The 18,047-nt window shown below is 49.7% G+C and overlaps 1 protein-coding gene across 1 annotated transcript in view; it reads left to right on the top strand.

Annotated features, from left to right (window-relative positions):
• The first annotated feature begins 1,049 nt into the window (after positions 1-1,049).
• LOC143962023 (fibroblast growth factor 11-like) overlaps positions 1,050-18,047 on the top strand; it is a 61,941-nt gene continuing 44,943 nt past the window's right edge. Inside the window, exons 1-2 of the mRNA XM_077471364.1 lie at positions 1,050-2,717; positions 10,717-10,827. Of these exons, the coding sequence (XP_077327490.1) occupies positions 2,528-2,717; positions 10,717-10,827 (301 nt within the window). The 5' untranslated portion in view covers positions 1,050-2,527. The remainder of the gene's footprint in view (positions 2,718-10,716; positions 10,828-18,047) is intronic.

Consider the following 18,047-nt stretch of genomic DNA (forward strand, 5'->3'; position numbering starts at 1 on the left):
AGCCGTCATTTGGCTATAGTGCGGATCTCTAGTGGTTAAACAACACTCAATTAGGACTAAGGGGCCCAAAGTGTGCCAAAAAAATACCTCCCACGCCATTACACCCCCAGCTTAAACCGGTGATACAAGGCAAGATGGATCCATGCTTTCATGTTGTTTACATCAAATTCTGACCCGACCCTCTGAATGTCGCAGCTGAAATCCAGACTCATCAGACCAGGCAATGTTCTTCCAATCTCCTATTGCCAAATTTTGGTGATCCTGTGCCAATTGCAGCCTCAGTTTCCTGTTCTTAGCTGACAGGAGTGGTCTTCTTCTGCTGCGGTAGCCCATCTGCCTCAAGGTTGGATGTGTTGGTTTTTCAGAGATGGTATTCTGCATACCTTGGGTGTGACGAGTGGTTATTTGAGTTACTGTTGTCTTTTTATCATCTGGAACCAGTCTGCCCCATTCTCCTCTGACATTGACAAGGCATTTTCCTTCACACAACTTCCACTCACTGGATATTTTCTCTTTTTCCCACCATTCTCTGTAAACCCAAGAGAGAGTGTGTGAGTGAAAATCCCAGAAATACTCAGACCAGCCCGTCTGGCACCAACAACCATGCCACGTTCAAAGTCACTTAAATCCCCCCTCCTCCCCCTTTCTTCCCTATTGTGATGCTCGGTTTGAGCGGCAGCAAGTCATCTTCACTGCGTCTAGATGCCTGAATGCATTGAGTTGCTGCCATGTGATTGGCTGATTAGCAATTTGTGTTACCAAGCAATTGAACAGGTGTACCTAATAAAGTGGCCGGTGAGTGTAGATACACAGTACGGGACAGGATGGAGGTGAGGTGACAGCGCTTGTGCGAGGGGGTCGGTACGGATGTGTAGGGACGGCGTAGTACTCGAATCGTACTGCTACTTGAGGTCAGTCAATAATGGCGAGGAGTGAATAGAGAAGCAGATTGATGAGTCTGGGCGGCCGGTGGTGGCGGAGTGTGGAGGGGGGGAGGGAGGGGTGCTGGGGGAGGAGGGAGGGGGAGCGGGACGCTGGAAGGAGAAGACTGGGACACATTAGACACGCGAAGAGCAGAGCTTTGGCGAGCATTCTCTGGGAGACAAAGCCGGATCCGAAGAGATTGAAGCTGGTTATTATTATTATAGAGGATTTATATACAGGATTTATATGTAGAATTTATATACGGGATTTATAAAGCACCAACAGTTATAAAGGAGAAGATGAGGAATTCCGATACTTTGTGTCGGCACATCAATGATGGGCAGCAGTGACTGCACACCGGACACCCCAACACCGGGACTGAGAGATCTGAACCAGACATCCCAACACCGGGACAGGGAGACCAGAGCCGGACACACCAACACCGGGACCGGGAGACCTGAGCCAGATACCCCAACACTGGGAGACCTGAATCGGACACACCAACACCGGGACTGAGAGATCTGAACCAGACATCCCAACACCGGGACAGGGAGACCTGAGCCAGACACACCAACACCGGGACCGGGAGACCTGAGCCAGATACCCCAACACCGGGAGACCTGAATCGGACACCCCAACACCAGGAGACCTGAATCGGACACCCCAACACCGGGAGACCTGAATCGGACACCCCAACACCGGGAGACCTGAATCGGACACCCCAACACCGGGAGACCTGAATCGGACACCCCAACACCGGGAGACCTGAATCGGACACCCCAACACCGGGAGACCTGAATCGGACACCCCAACACCAGGAGACCTGAACTGTACACCCCAACACCAAGAGACCTGAACTGTACACCCCAACACCAAGAGACCTGAACTGTACACCCCAACACTGGGTGACCTGAACTGGACACCCCAACACTGGGTGACCTGAACTGGACACCCCAACACTGGGTGACCTGAACTGGACACCCCAACACTGGGTGACCTGAACTGGACACCCCAACACTGGGTGACCTGAACTGGACACCCCAACACCGGGAGACCTGAACTGGACACCCCAACACCGGGAGACCTGAACCGGACACCCCAACACCAGGAGACCTGAACCGGACACCCCAACACCGGGAGACCTGAACCGGACACCCCAACACCGGGAGACCTGAACCGGACACCCCAACACCGGGAGACCTGAACCGGACACCCCAACACCGGGAGACCTGAACCGGACACCCCAACACCGGGAGACCTGAACTGGACACCCCAACTCCGAGAGACCTGAACCGACACCCCAACACTGTGCCCAGGAGACCTGAACTAGGACACCCCAACACTGTGACCGGAGACCTGAACTAGGACACCCCAACACTGTGACTGTGAGACCTGAACTAGGACACCCCAACACTGTGACTGGGAGACCTGAACTAAGACACCCCAACACTGGGATCGGGAGACCTGAACTGGATACTCCAATACAGGGACTGGGAGACCTGAACTTGACAGAGGAACACCTTCCAGGACCCACTGAGGGATGTGGAGACATGGGGACCCATGACAGCTGACACGCCGCACACCGGGAGGATTGGACACAGTGATGGCTGCACTTGCCAGTAAATTGATCCGGCAGAAGCGAGAAACCCGAGATTCCGGTGGATCCCGCCCCGCACCCCCCCAGAGGAAAGTCTGCCCCCGCGGAACCAAATCCCTCTGCCAAAAACAGCTCCTTATCCTGGTCTCCAAAGTCCGACTCTGCAGTCAGAAAGGAGCGATGGACAAGGACCCAGGTGAGATACCGTCCTCTGTATCAACCGTCATGACCCCCCACACAGCGTTGTCACCTCACCCCCATCCTGTCCTGTATAGTCCTGTATTGACTCCTCACACAGTGCTGTCACCTCACCCCCATCCTGTTCCGTATATTCCTGTACTGACTTCTCACACAGCGCTGTCACCTCCATCCTGTCCTTTATATTCCTGTACTGACCCCCCACACAGCGCTGTCACCTCCATCCTGTCCTGTATATTCCTGTACTGACCCTCACACAGTGCTGTCACCCCCATCCTGTTCCGTATATTCCTGTACTGACTCCTCACACAGTGCTGTCACCCCCATCCTGTCCTGTATATTCCTGTACTGACTCCTCACACAGTGCTGTCACCTCCATTCTGTCCTTTATATTCCTGTACTGACCCCCCACACAGCGCTGTCACCTCCATCCTGTCCTGTATATTCCTGTACTAACCCCACACACAGCGCTGTCACCTCCATCCTGTCCTGTATATTCCTGTACTGACCCTCACACAGTGCTGTCACCCCCATCCTGTCCTGTATATTCCTGTACTGACCCCTCACACAGCACTGTCCCCTCCATCCTGTCCTGTATATTCCTGTACTGACCCCCCACAGAGCGCTGTCATCTCACCTCCATCCTGTCCTGTATATTCCTGTCTGACCCCTCATGCAGCGCTGTCACTAGACAGACATCCATCCTTTGCTGTGTAGCACACCCCCTTAGTGGCCGCAGATGCTAGGAGCAACAGCCGTGCAGTTTATTGTGGGCAAGATCCCGGAAGAGCCCCCAAATGTAGCGCACCCCCCTTAGGGGCTGCAGATGAACTGGGATCCCCCATCCTGCACAGCCGGGCACACCAAATTTTCACAGGCACAGAGTCATAGAACAGTCCGTGACTTTGTTTTTGTTATTTATTGAGGGTTAATAACTTGGATAGGGATGGGAGGTTATAGGAGGCCCACTTGACTTAACAGAACTTCACCAACAACTTTAGGGACATCTTCCCATATACGGTCTCCTCACTTTCCTCCTGCACACACTTGCATGCTGGCCCCAACTCACTGTTGGTTTATTAGACAGGCTCAGTCAGATTTAAGCAATAGCCCTTGCAGGCAGGAACTTGCAGCCCCCTGTTGTGTAGAAATATACAGTGATCAGCTTGTATTCCTCCTCCTATGGCTACTGATCCCAGCACCACCTCAAGCACTGCCAACCTACCAGGTTGCAGCTGACCCTTTCACTAGCCTATGCTAACTTCTCCACAACAGTCCTCCAGACTGACTCCTTACTAGCCCACCTGGCTTGCTCCTTACCAGCCCACCTGGCTGACTCTCTCACTAGCCCAACTGGCTGATTCTACAGGAAATCTCCCAGGGAAGGGATGAAGACTTGGCCCACCGCTGTCTTCAGGGAGAAATGGCTACATGTGCAATTCCTCCCCCCTTGTCCCCAGTAGTGCTGATCTACTAACACTATCCTCACACTTGCTTACACTCACCCCCCCCCCCCCCCCCAAAAAAAAAGCAGCTGTGTCCCCATCGACTGGGGGCAATAAACAACTCCTAAGCCCAGGAGAAAAATTGGGCATCCCATAAAAAAAAAAGGGAAGGAAGAAAGGAAACAAATTTAAAAGGGGCTTTGTACAAATAAGTTAGTAGCATAAAAAATATACAAATTTTTTCAAAGAACCATATATATACATCCCACATACACTATGTTACAAAAATTATTGGGGCGCCTGCCTTTACTTTACTGGCATCACAGTCTTAGTCCGTAGGGTTCAATATTGAGTTGGCCCACCCTCTGCAGCTATAACAGCTTCAACTCTTCTAGGAAGGCCGTCCACAAGGCTTATGAATGTGTCTATAGGAATGTTTGACCATTTTGCCAGAAGAGCATTTGTGAAGAAGGCCTGGCTCACAATCTCCGCTCTAATTCATCCCAAAGGTGTTCTATCAGGTCGAGATCAGGACTGTGCAGACCATTAAAGTTCCTCCATCCCAAACTCACTCATCCATGTCTTTATGGACCTTGCTCTGTGCACTGGTGATGTTGGAACAAGAAGGAGCCATCCCCAAACTGTCCCCACAATGTTGGGAGCATGAAATTGTTCAAAACATCTTGGTATGCTGACACCTTAAGAATTCCCTTCACTGGAACTAAGGGGCCAAGCCCAACCTATGAAAAACAACCCCCCACCATTACCCCCCCTCCACCAAATGATTTGGACCAGTGCACAAAGCAAGGCCCATTCTGTCAACAGAGGGTTTTAAGCCTGCTGGCAGAAACAAAAAAAACTATATTTTTTTCCCAACAGTCTTTGGTAGGAGGAGCCCCTCAAAATTTTGCAAAGTATTAGCAGGATACTAGGCCTCACCCGAAGTTCTTCAACAGGAACCGATTATCCCATCTGGAAAACAGGTCAGGGTGTTAGGCCTGTTAGGAAAGAAACAGAGGCAGCAATCCCCTCCTTGCCATCCATCTCTGTAACTTGTGGGCTGAACAATTCCCTTCAGTCCTTTCACAAGTAGTATTGAGGATTGGGCAGTCTTTTAAGGTTGCCGTCAGCCTCTCTGACAGCTACAGTGTGGCTACTGGTGGGCTGTCCAGCTGTGAAAATCACCACCCTGTCCCTATGAATGGCTCTTCCCAGCCGACTCCTGACAAATGTCCTGGAACCAGATCCCAGCATCTTCATTTTTAATGATAGTCCAAAACCCCCCTGTTCAGTTTGCACCAGAACTCCCAAACATAGCAAATGTTCAGACCCGAACTCCAAACCCCATTGAAGTCTATGGGACCTGAACTTGAAAAATCGAAAGTTCTCATTTTGAAGGCTTATATGCAAGTTATTGGCCATAAAAAGGGTATGGGGGCCCAGGTACTGCCCATATGTATCAATGCAAAAAAAAAAAAACTTTAAAAAAATTATGTTTTTAAAGGAACAGTGATTTTAATGATGCTTAAAGTGTAACAATATAAATGAACAATTCCTTTAAATCAGGGGTCTCAAACTGGTGGCCCTCCAGCTGTTGCAAAACTACAAGTCCCATGAGGCATTGCAAGGCTGACAGTTATAAGCATGACTCCCACAGGCAGAGGCATGATGGGACTTGTAGTTTCGCAACAGCTGGAGGGCCGCCAGTTTGAGACCCCTGCTTTAAATATAGTGCCTGGGGGTCCCCTTAGTCTGCCTGTAAAGTGGCCCAACTCTGTACCATGTATAGAACCTGCTGCAGCAAAATTGGCATTTCTAAAGAAAAAAAATATGTATTTAAATTGCGGGCAATACAACACCATTGCTGGCAATAGAAAAATGTGAAGAAAAATGGTGCGCCCCCCCCCCCCCCCAAATTCATACCAGACCATTAGGGTCTGGGCGACTTCACTACCCATCGCCTGTGGGTAATGGTCCAGACCAGCAGCTCTTGTCTGGGTTGTGGATGGTCTGTTCTGGAACTTCCACTTCACACAGACTGGGGTCTGCATGGATCCTTCGGTCCCTTCAGATGAATCTGGTACAACCGTTACCTCAGATAGCACCTCTACATTTTCCTGGCAGTTTCCCCACTCCTCCTCTGAGCTGCTATTGGATGACCATTGTGCATACTCTTCATCTAACGGCCCAAATTCCGCCTGCAGCCTAAGTGACCTCCAATCTATGGCCCCACCACTCCCGCTTCCCACTGGTTCACTTGAAGATGAGCTGTCTTCCTGCACAGGCTACTTCCAGGTGGGGTTAACAGGGTGTATGGGTGCTGCCAGCTTTTCAGGGACAGCGTCTGGCTCCTGCTGGTCAGTACTTACAGGTACCAGCTCCCTGACCAGGCTACAGGCCAAGGCAGATTTCCAGCTTCCTTCCCCCAATGTCACTTGTTTTCACAGGGGTGTCACCAGCTTCAGACTCAACCCGACCTTTCGTAGTCACTTCTAGGCCCACTACTGCCTTTCCGGGACTTTCATTGCTGTTCCGTGCTGTAGGTGAGCCGCTCCTGCTTGCTTGGTGTCAGCTTGGTATGCGGCTTGATGCAGTGCCTGCACCGAATCCAGGCATTGACCACTGTAGTGGGTCTCCTGCAGCCAGGACATAACAGACACAGACTCTCCGTCCCCTTGATCAGCCCGAGGTCAATCCCCCTTGATGCTCCAGCTGAACACCGGTGACCACCAGTGTCATCTTCTGCAATGTCAGGCAACCAGGTCAGCAGTGGGTACACAAGTGCACCGTCCACCATCTTTTTCCTTTCTCCCTCTCTGCAAGCAGGGCACGCTGAGTCTCCTCTGGGGCGTGGTTCCACCCCCAAGCTTCCGGACTGGCTGCCGCCTACAGCTCTGATAAGTGATAAGTAGGCTTGTTCCTGCACGCTTTGCAGTAATCCCTTGTTGACTGAACTGGAACTTGCAGGCATAGACAGTACACTGGTAATTGTTATGTACATGCTGATGCTTGCAGAACTTGCCAGGACATGGCGCTCGGCACTACCTGTGCACAAGCAACTGGGAGAAGATGGTTGTAAGTGTTCACTGTGGTTACCATGACCAACAGCAAAGTCTGTAACACATGCCACACTGTTTTTAGCAGGGTTAGGACTGTCTTTAACATCAGCTGTGGTGGACAACTGATAGACCCCCACCTGCAGGTACCCGCTTGGCTTATCCCGATCACCATGGGCAACAGTAGACATTTCCATGTACACTTTATTGTTCTCAGCAGGACATTGCAGTATACAGTCACTTTTTCCAGCTTTATGAAGACCACCGGAAATTTTGTAATCCAAGGGCGTGATCACCCGCCATGGTTGCCATGGGTGACAGCTAGACATGGGATGAACACCCCTCTGTTTCCCTCGCAGCAGAACTCCTGAACAGGGTAAATATTCTAACCCAAATGGCAAACCCCAATGAAGTCTATATGAGCTGAACAGGATAAATTAAAAGTGCCCATTTTGAAGGCTTGTAAGCAAGTAATTGGCCATAAAAGGGTTATGGGGGTCTGGGTACTGCCCTGGGGGACATGTATCAATGCAAAAAAAAAATATTAACAATTGTTTTTTCAGGAGCATTGATTTTAATTATGCTTAAAATGCAACAATAATACAATGAAATGAAAAATTGCTTTAAATATAGTGCCTGGGAGGTCCCCCTAATCTACCTGTAAAGTGGCGCATCTGTAGCATATATAGAACCTGCTGCAGCAAAACTGACATTTCTAAAGAAAGAAAAACTGCATGAAATTACATTTAAATAGCTGGAAATAGTTACATGTTAAAACCCCCCAGTCCAATTATTTTTTTTTTAAATGGTGTGGGGTCCCCCCCAAATCCCATACCAGACCATTATCTCTTAATGTGACTGTAAAGTGGCACATCTGTAGCATGCATAATATTATGCTGCAGGAAAAAATTACTTGAGGTTACAATTGACAGCGCCCAATTATTGGAAACAGAAAGAAAAAAATAGCGCCCCACCAGGGGCAGGTATGGATTTTGAGGGGAACCCCTCCCCAAAATCCATACCAGATCTTTATCCAGGCATGCAGCCTGGTAGGTCAGGACGAGGACCAGCGCACCTTGATGGGGACAAGGGCCTCATTCCCACAACCGTGGCCAGTGGTTGTGGGGGGTCTGAGGGTAAGGCGCTTATCGGAATCTGGAAGTTCAATTAGGGGGCCCCCAGATCCAGACCCCCCCCATGTGAATGAGTATCGGGTACAGAAAAGACAGGTCAGAATGTGGGATTACACCTAGTACACTGGCGTAGGGATTGATGGTTGTATTATTGACCTTGATGGAGAAGTCGGGGGGGGGCGCATGGGTGGGGGGGAATGTTACCAGCTTGGTTTTACAGAGATTTTGTTTAAGGAAGTGGTGTGACATCCATGGTGGTATTTCAGTTAGTAAGTTAATAATGCAAGAGTCTGATAGAGTGAGGTGAGGAGTAGAGAGATAGATTTGGGTGTCATCGGCATAGAAATGGTTTTGGAAGCCAATGGGAGGTTATCAAGTGACCAAGGGAAGAGGTGTAGATGGAGAAGAGAAGGGGTCCAAGATCCCTTGGAATCTACTATATCTACTATTCCTGTAATGACCCCTCACACAGCGCTGTCAATACACCCTCCATCCCATCCTGTATATCTATATTCCTGTACTGATCCCTCACACAGCGCTGTCACTACATCTCCATTAGAGTTAGGCAAACAGTAATGGAACATAATTACCTGTTCGCCCGTTCAGCGAACAACTCGAATTTGCAGGGCGTTCGCAGGTGTTCGCCCTGCAATGCACTGCGTGCTGCACAGTGCATTCTGAGCTCTGATTGGGCAAAGCTTTGCCCAATTACGGCACAGTGAAAAGCTGGTTGTTAAGGAGCAGGCCAGGAAGCTGGCCATGCCGTCCTTAGAAACCGATGAGTCATCAGCTGTCAATGGGCTTCCCCGCTGCCAGCTGAATAAAAAAAAAACATTGCCTGAAATTAAAAAGGGAAAAAGAAATGGCGTGCGGTCCCCCTAAAAATTCATACCAGACCCTTATCTGAGAATGCAACCTGGCTTCCCGGGCTACATGCTCGGATAAGGGTCAGGTATGGATTTTGGGGGGAACCCCACACGATTTATTTTATTTTTTACATTTTGAATGGGGGGACCCCACACAATTTTCCTATTTAAAGCGAGATTCCACCCTAAAGTGGAACCTCCGCTGATCGGATCCCTCCCCCCCTCCGGTGTCACAATTGACACCTTTCAGGGGGGAGGGGGGTGGAGATACCTGTCAAAGACAGGTATTTTCACCCACTTCCGGGCATAGACTCTCGTGGGAGTCTACGCCATTTCCTGCCCTGCCGCGCTGTCTGCTGGGACACACACGGGTCCCAGTGACAGCGCGGAGATTTCCTATTGCGCGGGGCGCGGCTTGCGCATGCGCAGTAGGGAACCGGGAAGTGAAGCCGATTCGCTTCACTTCCTGATTCCCTCACCTAGAATGGTGACTGCAGCAGCCGAGAGCCGAGCGATCGATCGGCCTCGGCTGCCGGCATCGCTGGAACCCGGGACAGGTGAGTGTCCATTTATTAAAAGTCAGCAGCTGTAGTATTCATAGCTGCTGGCTTTTAATATTTTTTTTTGTAGGTGGAATCCCTCTTTAAAATGTATCTATTTCTGGCACTATTAAATGCCATTTCATGCAGTTTTATTTTTTCCCTTTAGAAATGTTAGTTTTGCTGCAGCAGGTTCTATACATGCTACAGATGTGACACTTTACAGGCAGGATAAGGAGACCCCCCAGGCACTATACTTAAAGGATTTTTTTTTTTTCATTTTTATTGTACCTCAAGCATCATTAAATTTACTAAATTACTGCTCTCGTAAAAACGATCTTTTAAAAAAAAGTTTGCATTGATACATGTCACCCATGGCAGTACCCAGGCCCCCGTATCCTTTTTAGGCCAATTACTTGCAAAGCAGCCTTAAAAATGGGAATCATTGATTTTTCAAGTTCGGGTCATATAGACTTTAATAGGGTTCGCTGTTCGGATAAGAACTTTTTCTCTCTTTGGGAGCTCTGGTGCGAACCAAACAGGGGGGGGGGGGGGTTGTTTGGCCCATCTCTAACCTCCATCCTATCTTGCATATCTATTATTCATATACTGACCCCTAACACAGCGCTGTCACCTCACCTCCATCCTGCCCTGTATATTCCTGTAATGACCCCTCGCACAGCGCTCTGACCTCGATAGCGCGTTCGTTGATATCTCTCTGTAATGACCGCCTTGCTAAGCTGTGTCATTGAACATTGTGTTAGTCCCTGCTCTAGTTGAGCTGTCGGTATAATGGATTGAATAGTTTGTCCCTGGAGACAATAAGATGAAAGAAAAGAGGTCAGGGGCACAGAGAAGATAGAACAGCAGTGTGATTAGAGTAGGAGGAGGTGGGGGGGGGACTCAAGTTGATTTTTTTTTTCTATTTCACATGAAATTTTTGACTTTTCTTTTGCAGAACCGCAGTTGAGAGGGATTGTGACCCGTTTGCTCAGTCGAGTGGGATATTACCTTCAATTCCTTCCCGATGGGACCATATCAGGGACTGCAGAGGAACTCAGCCCTTATAGTGAGTAGACAAAGTAACATTTCTTTAGTCAACACGATTTGTTTCCAGCAAGTAGATTTTCCTAGAATGCAGGCGGCTTATATTTTGTTTCAGATTCTGTTCTATGTGTTTAAATACCTCCATAGACTCCATGGACACCTGCTGACCTGGCACCATCAACAGGAACCGTTTCGGAGGCAGCAGTGATTTTATTAATACTTAACATGAAACATTAAAAATGTGAAATGCCTTGTCTTGTTACAATGACATCTGAAAGTGGGTGGAATCAGGCAGCAAGTGAACATGTTGTCCCTGAAGTTGATGTGTTGAAAGCAGAAAAAAATGGACAAATGTAAGGGTTTGAGGCTTTGACAAGGGCCAAATTGTAATGTCTAGATGAATGGGTCAGGGCAGCTCCAAAACTGCAGCTAATGTGGGATGTTCTCGGTCTGCAGAGGTCAGGACTGACCAAAAGTGGTCCAAGGAAGGAGAACCATCCCACCGGTGACAGGGTCATGGGCGGCCAATGCTCATTGATGGAGGTGGAGAGGGAAGGCTCATTGATGGAGGAGGGGAGGGAAGGCTCATTGATGGAGGAGGGGAGGGAAGGCTCATTGATGGAGGAGGGGAGGGAAGGCTCATTGATGGAGGTGGTGAAGGATGGCTCATTGATGGAGGTGGGAGGGGGATGGCTCATTGATGGAGGTGGGAGGGGGATGCTCACTGATGGAGGTGGGGAAGGGTAGCTTATTGATGGGGGTGGGAAGGAAGGCTCATTGATGGAGGTGGAGAGGGAAGGCTTATTAATGGAACTGTGGAGGGAAGGCTCATTGATAAAGGTGGAGAGAAAAGGCTCATTGATAGAGATGGGGGGGGGGGGCTCATTTATGGAGGTGGGGAGTAGAGGCTCAATGATAGGTGTGGAGGGGGAGGCTTATTGATGGAGGAGGGGAGGGAAGGCTCATTGATTTAGTTGGGGGGCTCATTGATGGAGGTGAGGAGGGAAGTCTTACTGATGGAGATGGGGAGGGAAGGCTCATTGATGGAGGTGGGGAGGGAAGGCTCACTGATCAAGGTGTTGCGGGAATGCACATTGATGGAGATGAAAGGAGGAAAGGCTCATTGATGGAGGTGGGGAGGGAAGGTTCATTAATGGAGGTGTGGAGGGAAGGCTCATTGATGGAGGTGGGGAGGGAAGGCTCATTGATGGAGGTGGGGAGGGAAGGCTCATTGATGGAGGTGGGGAGGGAAGGCTCATTGATGGAGGTGGGGAGGAAAGACTCATTGATGGAGGTGTGGAGGGAAGGCTCATTGATGGAGGCGGGGGTGGGAAGGCTCATTGATGGAGGTGGGGAGGGAAGGCTCATTGATGGAGGTGGGGAGGGAAGGCTCATTGATGGAGGTGGGGAGGGAAGGCTCATTGATGGAGGTGTGGAGGGAAGGCTCATTGATGGAGACGGGGGTGGGAAGGCTCATTGATGGAGGCGGGGGTGGGAAGGCTCATTGATGGAGGTGGGGAGGGAAGGCTCATTGATGGAGGTGGGGAGGGAAGGCTCATTGATGGAGGTGGGGAGGGAAGACTCATTGATGGAGGTGTGGAGGGAAGGCTCATTGATGGAGGCGGGGGTGGGAAGGCTCATTGATGGAGGTGGGGAGGGAAGGCTCATTGATGGAGGTGGGGAGGGAAGGCTCATTGATGGAGGTGGTGAAGGATGGCTCATTGATGGAGGCGGGGGTGGGAAGGCTCATTGATGGAGGTGGGGAGGGAAGGCTCATTGATGGAGGTGTGGAGGGAAGGCTCATTGATGGAGACGGGGGTGGGAAGGCTCATTGATGGAGGTGGGGAGGGAAGGCTCATTGATGGAGGTGGGGAGGGAAGGCTCATTGATGGAGGTGGGGAGGGAATGCTCATTGATGGAGGTGTGGAGGGAAGGCTCATTGATGGAGGCGGGGGAGGGAAGGCTCATTGATGGAGGTGAGGAGGGAAGGCTCATTGATGGAGGTGTGGAGGGAAGGCTCATTGATGGAGGTGGGGAGGGAAGGCTCATTGATGGAGGTGTGGAGGGAAGGCTCATTGATGGAGGTGGGGTGGGAAGGCTCATTGATGGAGGTGTGGAGGGAAGGCTCATTGATGGAGGTGTGGGGAGGGAAGGCTCATTGATGGAGGTGTGGAGGGAAGGTTCATTGATGGAGGTGGGGAGGGAAGGCTCATTGATGGAGGTGTGGAGGGAAGGCTCATTGATGGAGGTGTGGAGGGAAGGCTCATTGATGGAGGTGTGGGGAGGGAAGGCTCATTGATGGAGGTGTGGAGGGAAGGTTCATTGATGGAGGTGGGGAGGGAAGGCTCATTGATGGAGGTGTGGAGGGAAGGCTCATTGATGGAGACGGGGGTGGGAAGGCTCATTGATGGAGGTGGGGAGGGAAGGCTCATTGATGGAGGTGTGGAGGGAAGGCTCATTGATGGAGGTGTGGAGGGAAGGCTCATTGATGGAGGTGTGGAGGGAAGGCTCATTGATGGAGACGGGGGTGGGAAGGCTCATTGATGGAGGTGGGGAGGGAAGGCCCATTGATGAAGGTGTGGACGGAAGGCTCATTGATGGAGGTGTGGAGGGAAGGCTCATTGATGGAGGTGTGGGGAGGGAAGGCTCATTGATGGAGGTGTGGAGGGAAGGTTCATTGATGGAGGTGTGGAGGGAAGGCTCATTGATGGAGATGGGGATGGAAGACACATTGATGGAGGGGGGGGTGGGAAGGCTCATTGATGGAGGTGGGGAGGGAAGGCTCATTGATGGAGGTGGGGAGGGAAGGCTAGCCTATGTAGTCTGATACAATTGAAGTGCTGCTGGTGCTCAAATTGCTGAAAAAGTGAATGCTAATTCTGATAGAAAGGTGTCAGAACACACAGTACATCACAGTTTGTTTTGTATGGGGCTGTGTAGCCGCAGATCAGTCAGTGTGTCCATGCTGATCCGTGTCCACAGCCAAAAGCACCTACAATTAGAACATAAGTATCAGAACTGGAACACAGAGCAATGGAAGAAGGTGGATGGCCAGGTGCTTGTGCACCAGGAGACGGTATGGGAAGGAGGCAAGCTGGCGACGTCAGTGTGGTGCTTTGGGCAATGCTCTACCGGGAAACCTTGGCTCCTGACATTCATGTGGATGTTACTAGATACATACCACCTAGCTAAACATTGTTGGTGACGAAGTACACCTCTTTGTGGAAATGATCTTCCTTGATGGCAGTGGTCTCTTTCGGTAGGATAATGCACGCTGCAACAAATGGTTCAAGAACGGTTTGAGGTACACAACAATGAGTTCAAGATGTTGACTTGGTCTCTAAATTTTCTAGATCTTAACATCTGTGGAATGTGCTGGAAAAACAAATCCCATCCATGGAGGCCTCACCTCACAACTTACAGGACTTAAAGACTTAAAGGATCTACCACGGTGTACTTTCAGAGGTCTAGCGGCATCCATGTCCTGAGGCGTCAGGGCTGTTTTAGCAGCAAAAGGAGGACCTACTCAATTAACAGAAAAACTTCTGCTTAAACTGCCAGTAAACAACACAGTGGTGGAACTACCAGGATTGCAAAGGTCACACTTGCGACCAGGCCCTGGATTTCCTCCACTGTGGTGGTGTGGGGGTCCCCCAAGAGCCTGGACTGTGACTCCCCCCAGCAGGGTTGCTGGCTTCAGGGCTCTGAGCTGAGCAGAGCCAGCATTGACAGTTCCCCTTCCCTCCTCACAGACAGGAGATGAGAGAAAGAGCTGATCAACTTCTCCTCATCCCACCCTCTTCTCCTGTGTCTGCCCCAGCGGTGCTGTGCCTCAAGGAAGAGGATGTGTGGGTGGGAAGTTTGAAGCCCAGCAGCCAGATGAGGAAAGGTTCCGACTACTGATGCCAGCGTATGCTCACCATCCATCTACTGTGAGTGAAGTCTTCCCCCTGCATCAGAGTTCTCCTTTACACCAGAGTCCACAGCATGCCCCCTTACATCAGAGACCCACATTTAATCTGGGTTCCCCTTTTTACACTGAGAACTCTGATATCCGGAGGGAACATTGATGTAAGAAGGAACACTGTAGACTCTGGTGTGAAGGGGTACTCTGATATAAAGTGGTCATTGGTAACCAGAGCCCCCACTTACATCAGAGTTCCCAGCATTCTCCTTTAATCAGGGCTCCCAGAGCACCCCTTACATAAGAGTCTGCAGAGCCCCCCTTAAATCAGAGTCCACAGAGATCCCCCTTACATTGTAAGTGGATATTCTGCATTCTCTGATGTAAGGGGACTGATGTAGTGGGCGCTCTGATGTAGAATCTGATGTAGGGAGAACTCTGCAGACCCTGATGTAATGGGTGCTCTATGGACTCTGATGTAAGGGGGGGTCTGCAGACACTAATGTAAGGGGTACTCTAGGAACCCCAGTTAATGAGGGGAATTCTGGTAACTCTGATGTAAGTGGGGGCACTGGGTACTAGAGACCCCCTTATATCACAGTTCCCTTTTACACCATAGTCCACAGTGTGCCCCCTTACATCAAAGACCCCCACGGAATCAGGTTTCCCCTTTTTACACTGAGAACTTTGATTTAAGAAGGAACACTGCAGATTCTGGTTTAAAGGGGAACTCTAGTTTCTGGTAACCCCACTTACATCAGAGTTCCCAGCATTCCCCTTTTAATTAGGGTTCCCAGAGCACCCCTAAGGCCGCGTACACATGCGGGGACTGTTCGCCCAACTTTGTCCGCCAAACAGTTTCAGCGGACAGTCCGCTCAAAATTAGCATGGACGGACTTGCCCACACACGACGAACGAACAGTCCGCTGAAACCGTGCGCGATGACGTGAACGGCACGTACGACGGGACGAAAAATATGACGTCCTATACACTGCAATGCAAACTTCGGCGTGTAAATCCTTTCTGAGCATGCGCGGAACTTAGTTTGACTAACAAGCCTACACACGAGGGGACTGTTCGCTGAAACAAAGTTTCAGCGGACAGTTTTTCGGAATTTCCGAAAAACTTTGTTCAGCAGACTGTCCGCTGAAACTGTCCGCTGAAAGCCCACACACGAGCGGACTGTCCGCCGAAACACTGTTCAGCGGACAAAGTTGAGCGAACAGTCCCCGCGTGTGTACGCGGCCTTACAAACAAGTTTGCAGAGCACACCCCCCCCCCTTAAATCAGGGTCCACAAAGATCCCCCTTACATTGTAAGTGGATATTTTGCATACTCTGATGTAAGGGGACTCTGCAGACTCTGATGTAGTGGGCGCTCTGCACACTTTTATGTAAAGGAGAACTCTGCGGACTCTGATGTAAGGGGTGCTCTACAGACTCTGATGTAAGGGGGGCTCTACAGACTATAATGTAAAGGGGGCTCTGCAGACTCTGGTGTAAGGGGAGCTCTGCAGACTCTGATGTGAGGGGTGCTCTAGGAAACCTGATTAAAGGGGAATTCTGGTAACTCTGATGTAAGTCAGGGCACTGGCCACAGGTGCAAGTCAGGGCACTGGGTCCTTATATCACAGTTCCCCTTTACACCAGAGTCTGCAACTTTCCTTCTTATATCAAACGTCCCTCTTCACATCTGAGTTCTCAGTATTTCCCCTTAAATGAAAGTCCCCAGAGTTCGCATAAAAAAAAAAAATATATATATATATATATATATACAATACTTATATTTTATATATACCTACATATATTTTGTGATTAAATAACATTTCTAATTATATGGCTTTAATCACAAGAGTCCCCCCTTACATCAAAGTTCACAGAGTTCCCCCTTTACATCTGAATCCACAGAGTTCCCCCTTTACATCTGAATCCACAGAGTTCCCCCTTTACATCTGAAACCACAGAGTTCCCCCTTTACATCTGAATCCACAGAGTTCCCCCTTTACATCTGAAACCACAGAGTTCCCCCTTTACATCTGAATCCACAGAGTTCCGCTTTACGTCTGAATCCACAGAGTTCCGCTTTACGTCTGAATCCACAGAGTTCCGCTTTACGTCTGAATCCACAGAGTTCCGCTTTACGTCTGAATCCACAGAGTTCCGCTTTACGTCTGAATCCACAGAGTTCCGCTTTACGTCTGAATCCACAGAGTTCCGCTTTATGTCTGAATCCACAGAGTTCCGCTTTACGTCTGAATCCACAGAGTTCCGCTTTACGTCTGAATCCACAGAGTTCCGCTTTACGTCTGAATCCACAGAGTTCCGCTTTACGTCTGAATCCACAGAGTTCCGCTTTACGTCTGAATCCACAGAGTTCCGCTTTATGTCTGAATCCACAGAGTTCCGCTTTACGTCTGAATCCACAGAGTTCCCCCTTTACATCTGAATCCACAGAGTTCCCCCTTTACATCTGAATCCACAGAGTTCCCCCTTTACATCTGAATCCACAGAGTTCCCCCTTTACATCTGAAACCACAGAGTTCCCCCTTTACATCTGAATCCACAGAGTTCCCCCTTTACATCTGAAACCACAGAGTTCCCCCTTTACATCTGAATCCACAGAGTTCCGCTTTACGTCTGAATCCACAGAGTTCCGCTTTACGTCTGAATCCACAGAGTTCCGCTTTACGTCTGAATCCACAGAGTTCCGCTTTACGTCTGAATCCACAGAGTTCCGCTTTACGTCTGAATCCACAGAGTTCCGCTTTACGTCTGAATCCACAGAGTTCCGCTTTACGTCTGAATCCACAGAGTTCCGCTTTACGTCTGAATCCACAGAGTTCCGCTTTACGTCTGAATCCACAGAGTTCCGCTTTACATCTGAATCCACAGAGTTCCGCTTTACATCTGAATCCACAGAGTTCCGCTTTACATCTGAATCCACAGAGTTCCGCTTTACATCTGAATCCAGAGTTCCGCTTTACGTCTGAATCCACAGAGTTCCGCTTTACGTCTGAATCCACAGAGTTCCGCTTTACGTCTGAATCCACAGAGTTCCGCTTTAAGTCTGAATCCACAGAGTTCCGCTTTACGTCTGAATCCACAGAGTTCCGCTTTACGTCTGAATCCACAGAGTTTCCCCTTACATCTGAACTTGCAGAGTCCCCTTACTCTGTAAGGGGCAACTCTATTTTTTTTGGTATAGGTTTCTTGGCCACAATTAACATCCAAGGACCAGTCTTTCCACACCCGTTTGACAGGTGCATTGAATTCATTTTTTTTACAGAAAGGCCAATTCTTGCTTTCATCAAGATTGCCTCTATAGGTTATGGGGTGAAG

The sequence above is a fragment of the Lithobates pipiens genome, unplaced genomic scaffold (assembly GCF_037356315.1).
Source record: "Lithobates pipiens isolate NorthernLeopardFrog02 unplaced genomic scaffold, aLitPip1_a1.2 Scaffold_8, whole genome shotgun sequence".
Taxonomy (NCBI): Eukaryota; Metazoa; Chordata; class Amphibia; order Anura; family Ranidae; genus Lithobates; species Lithobates pipiens.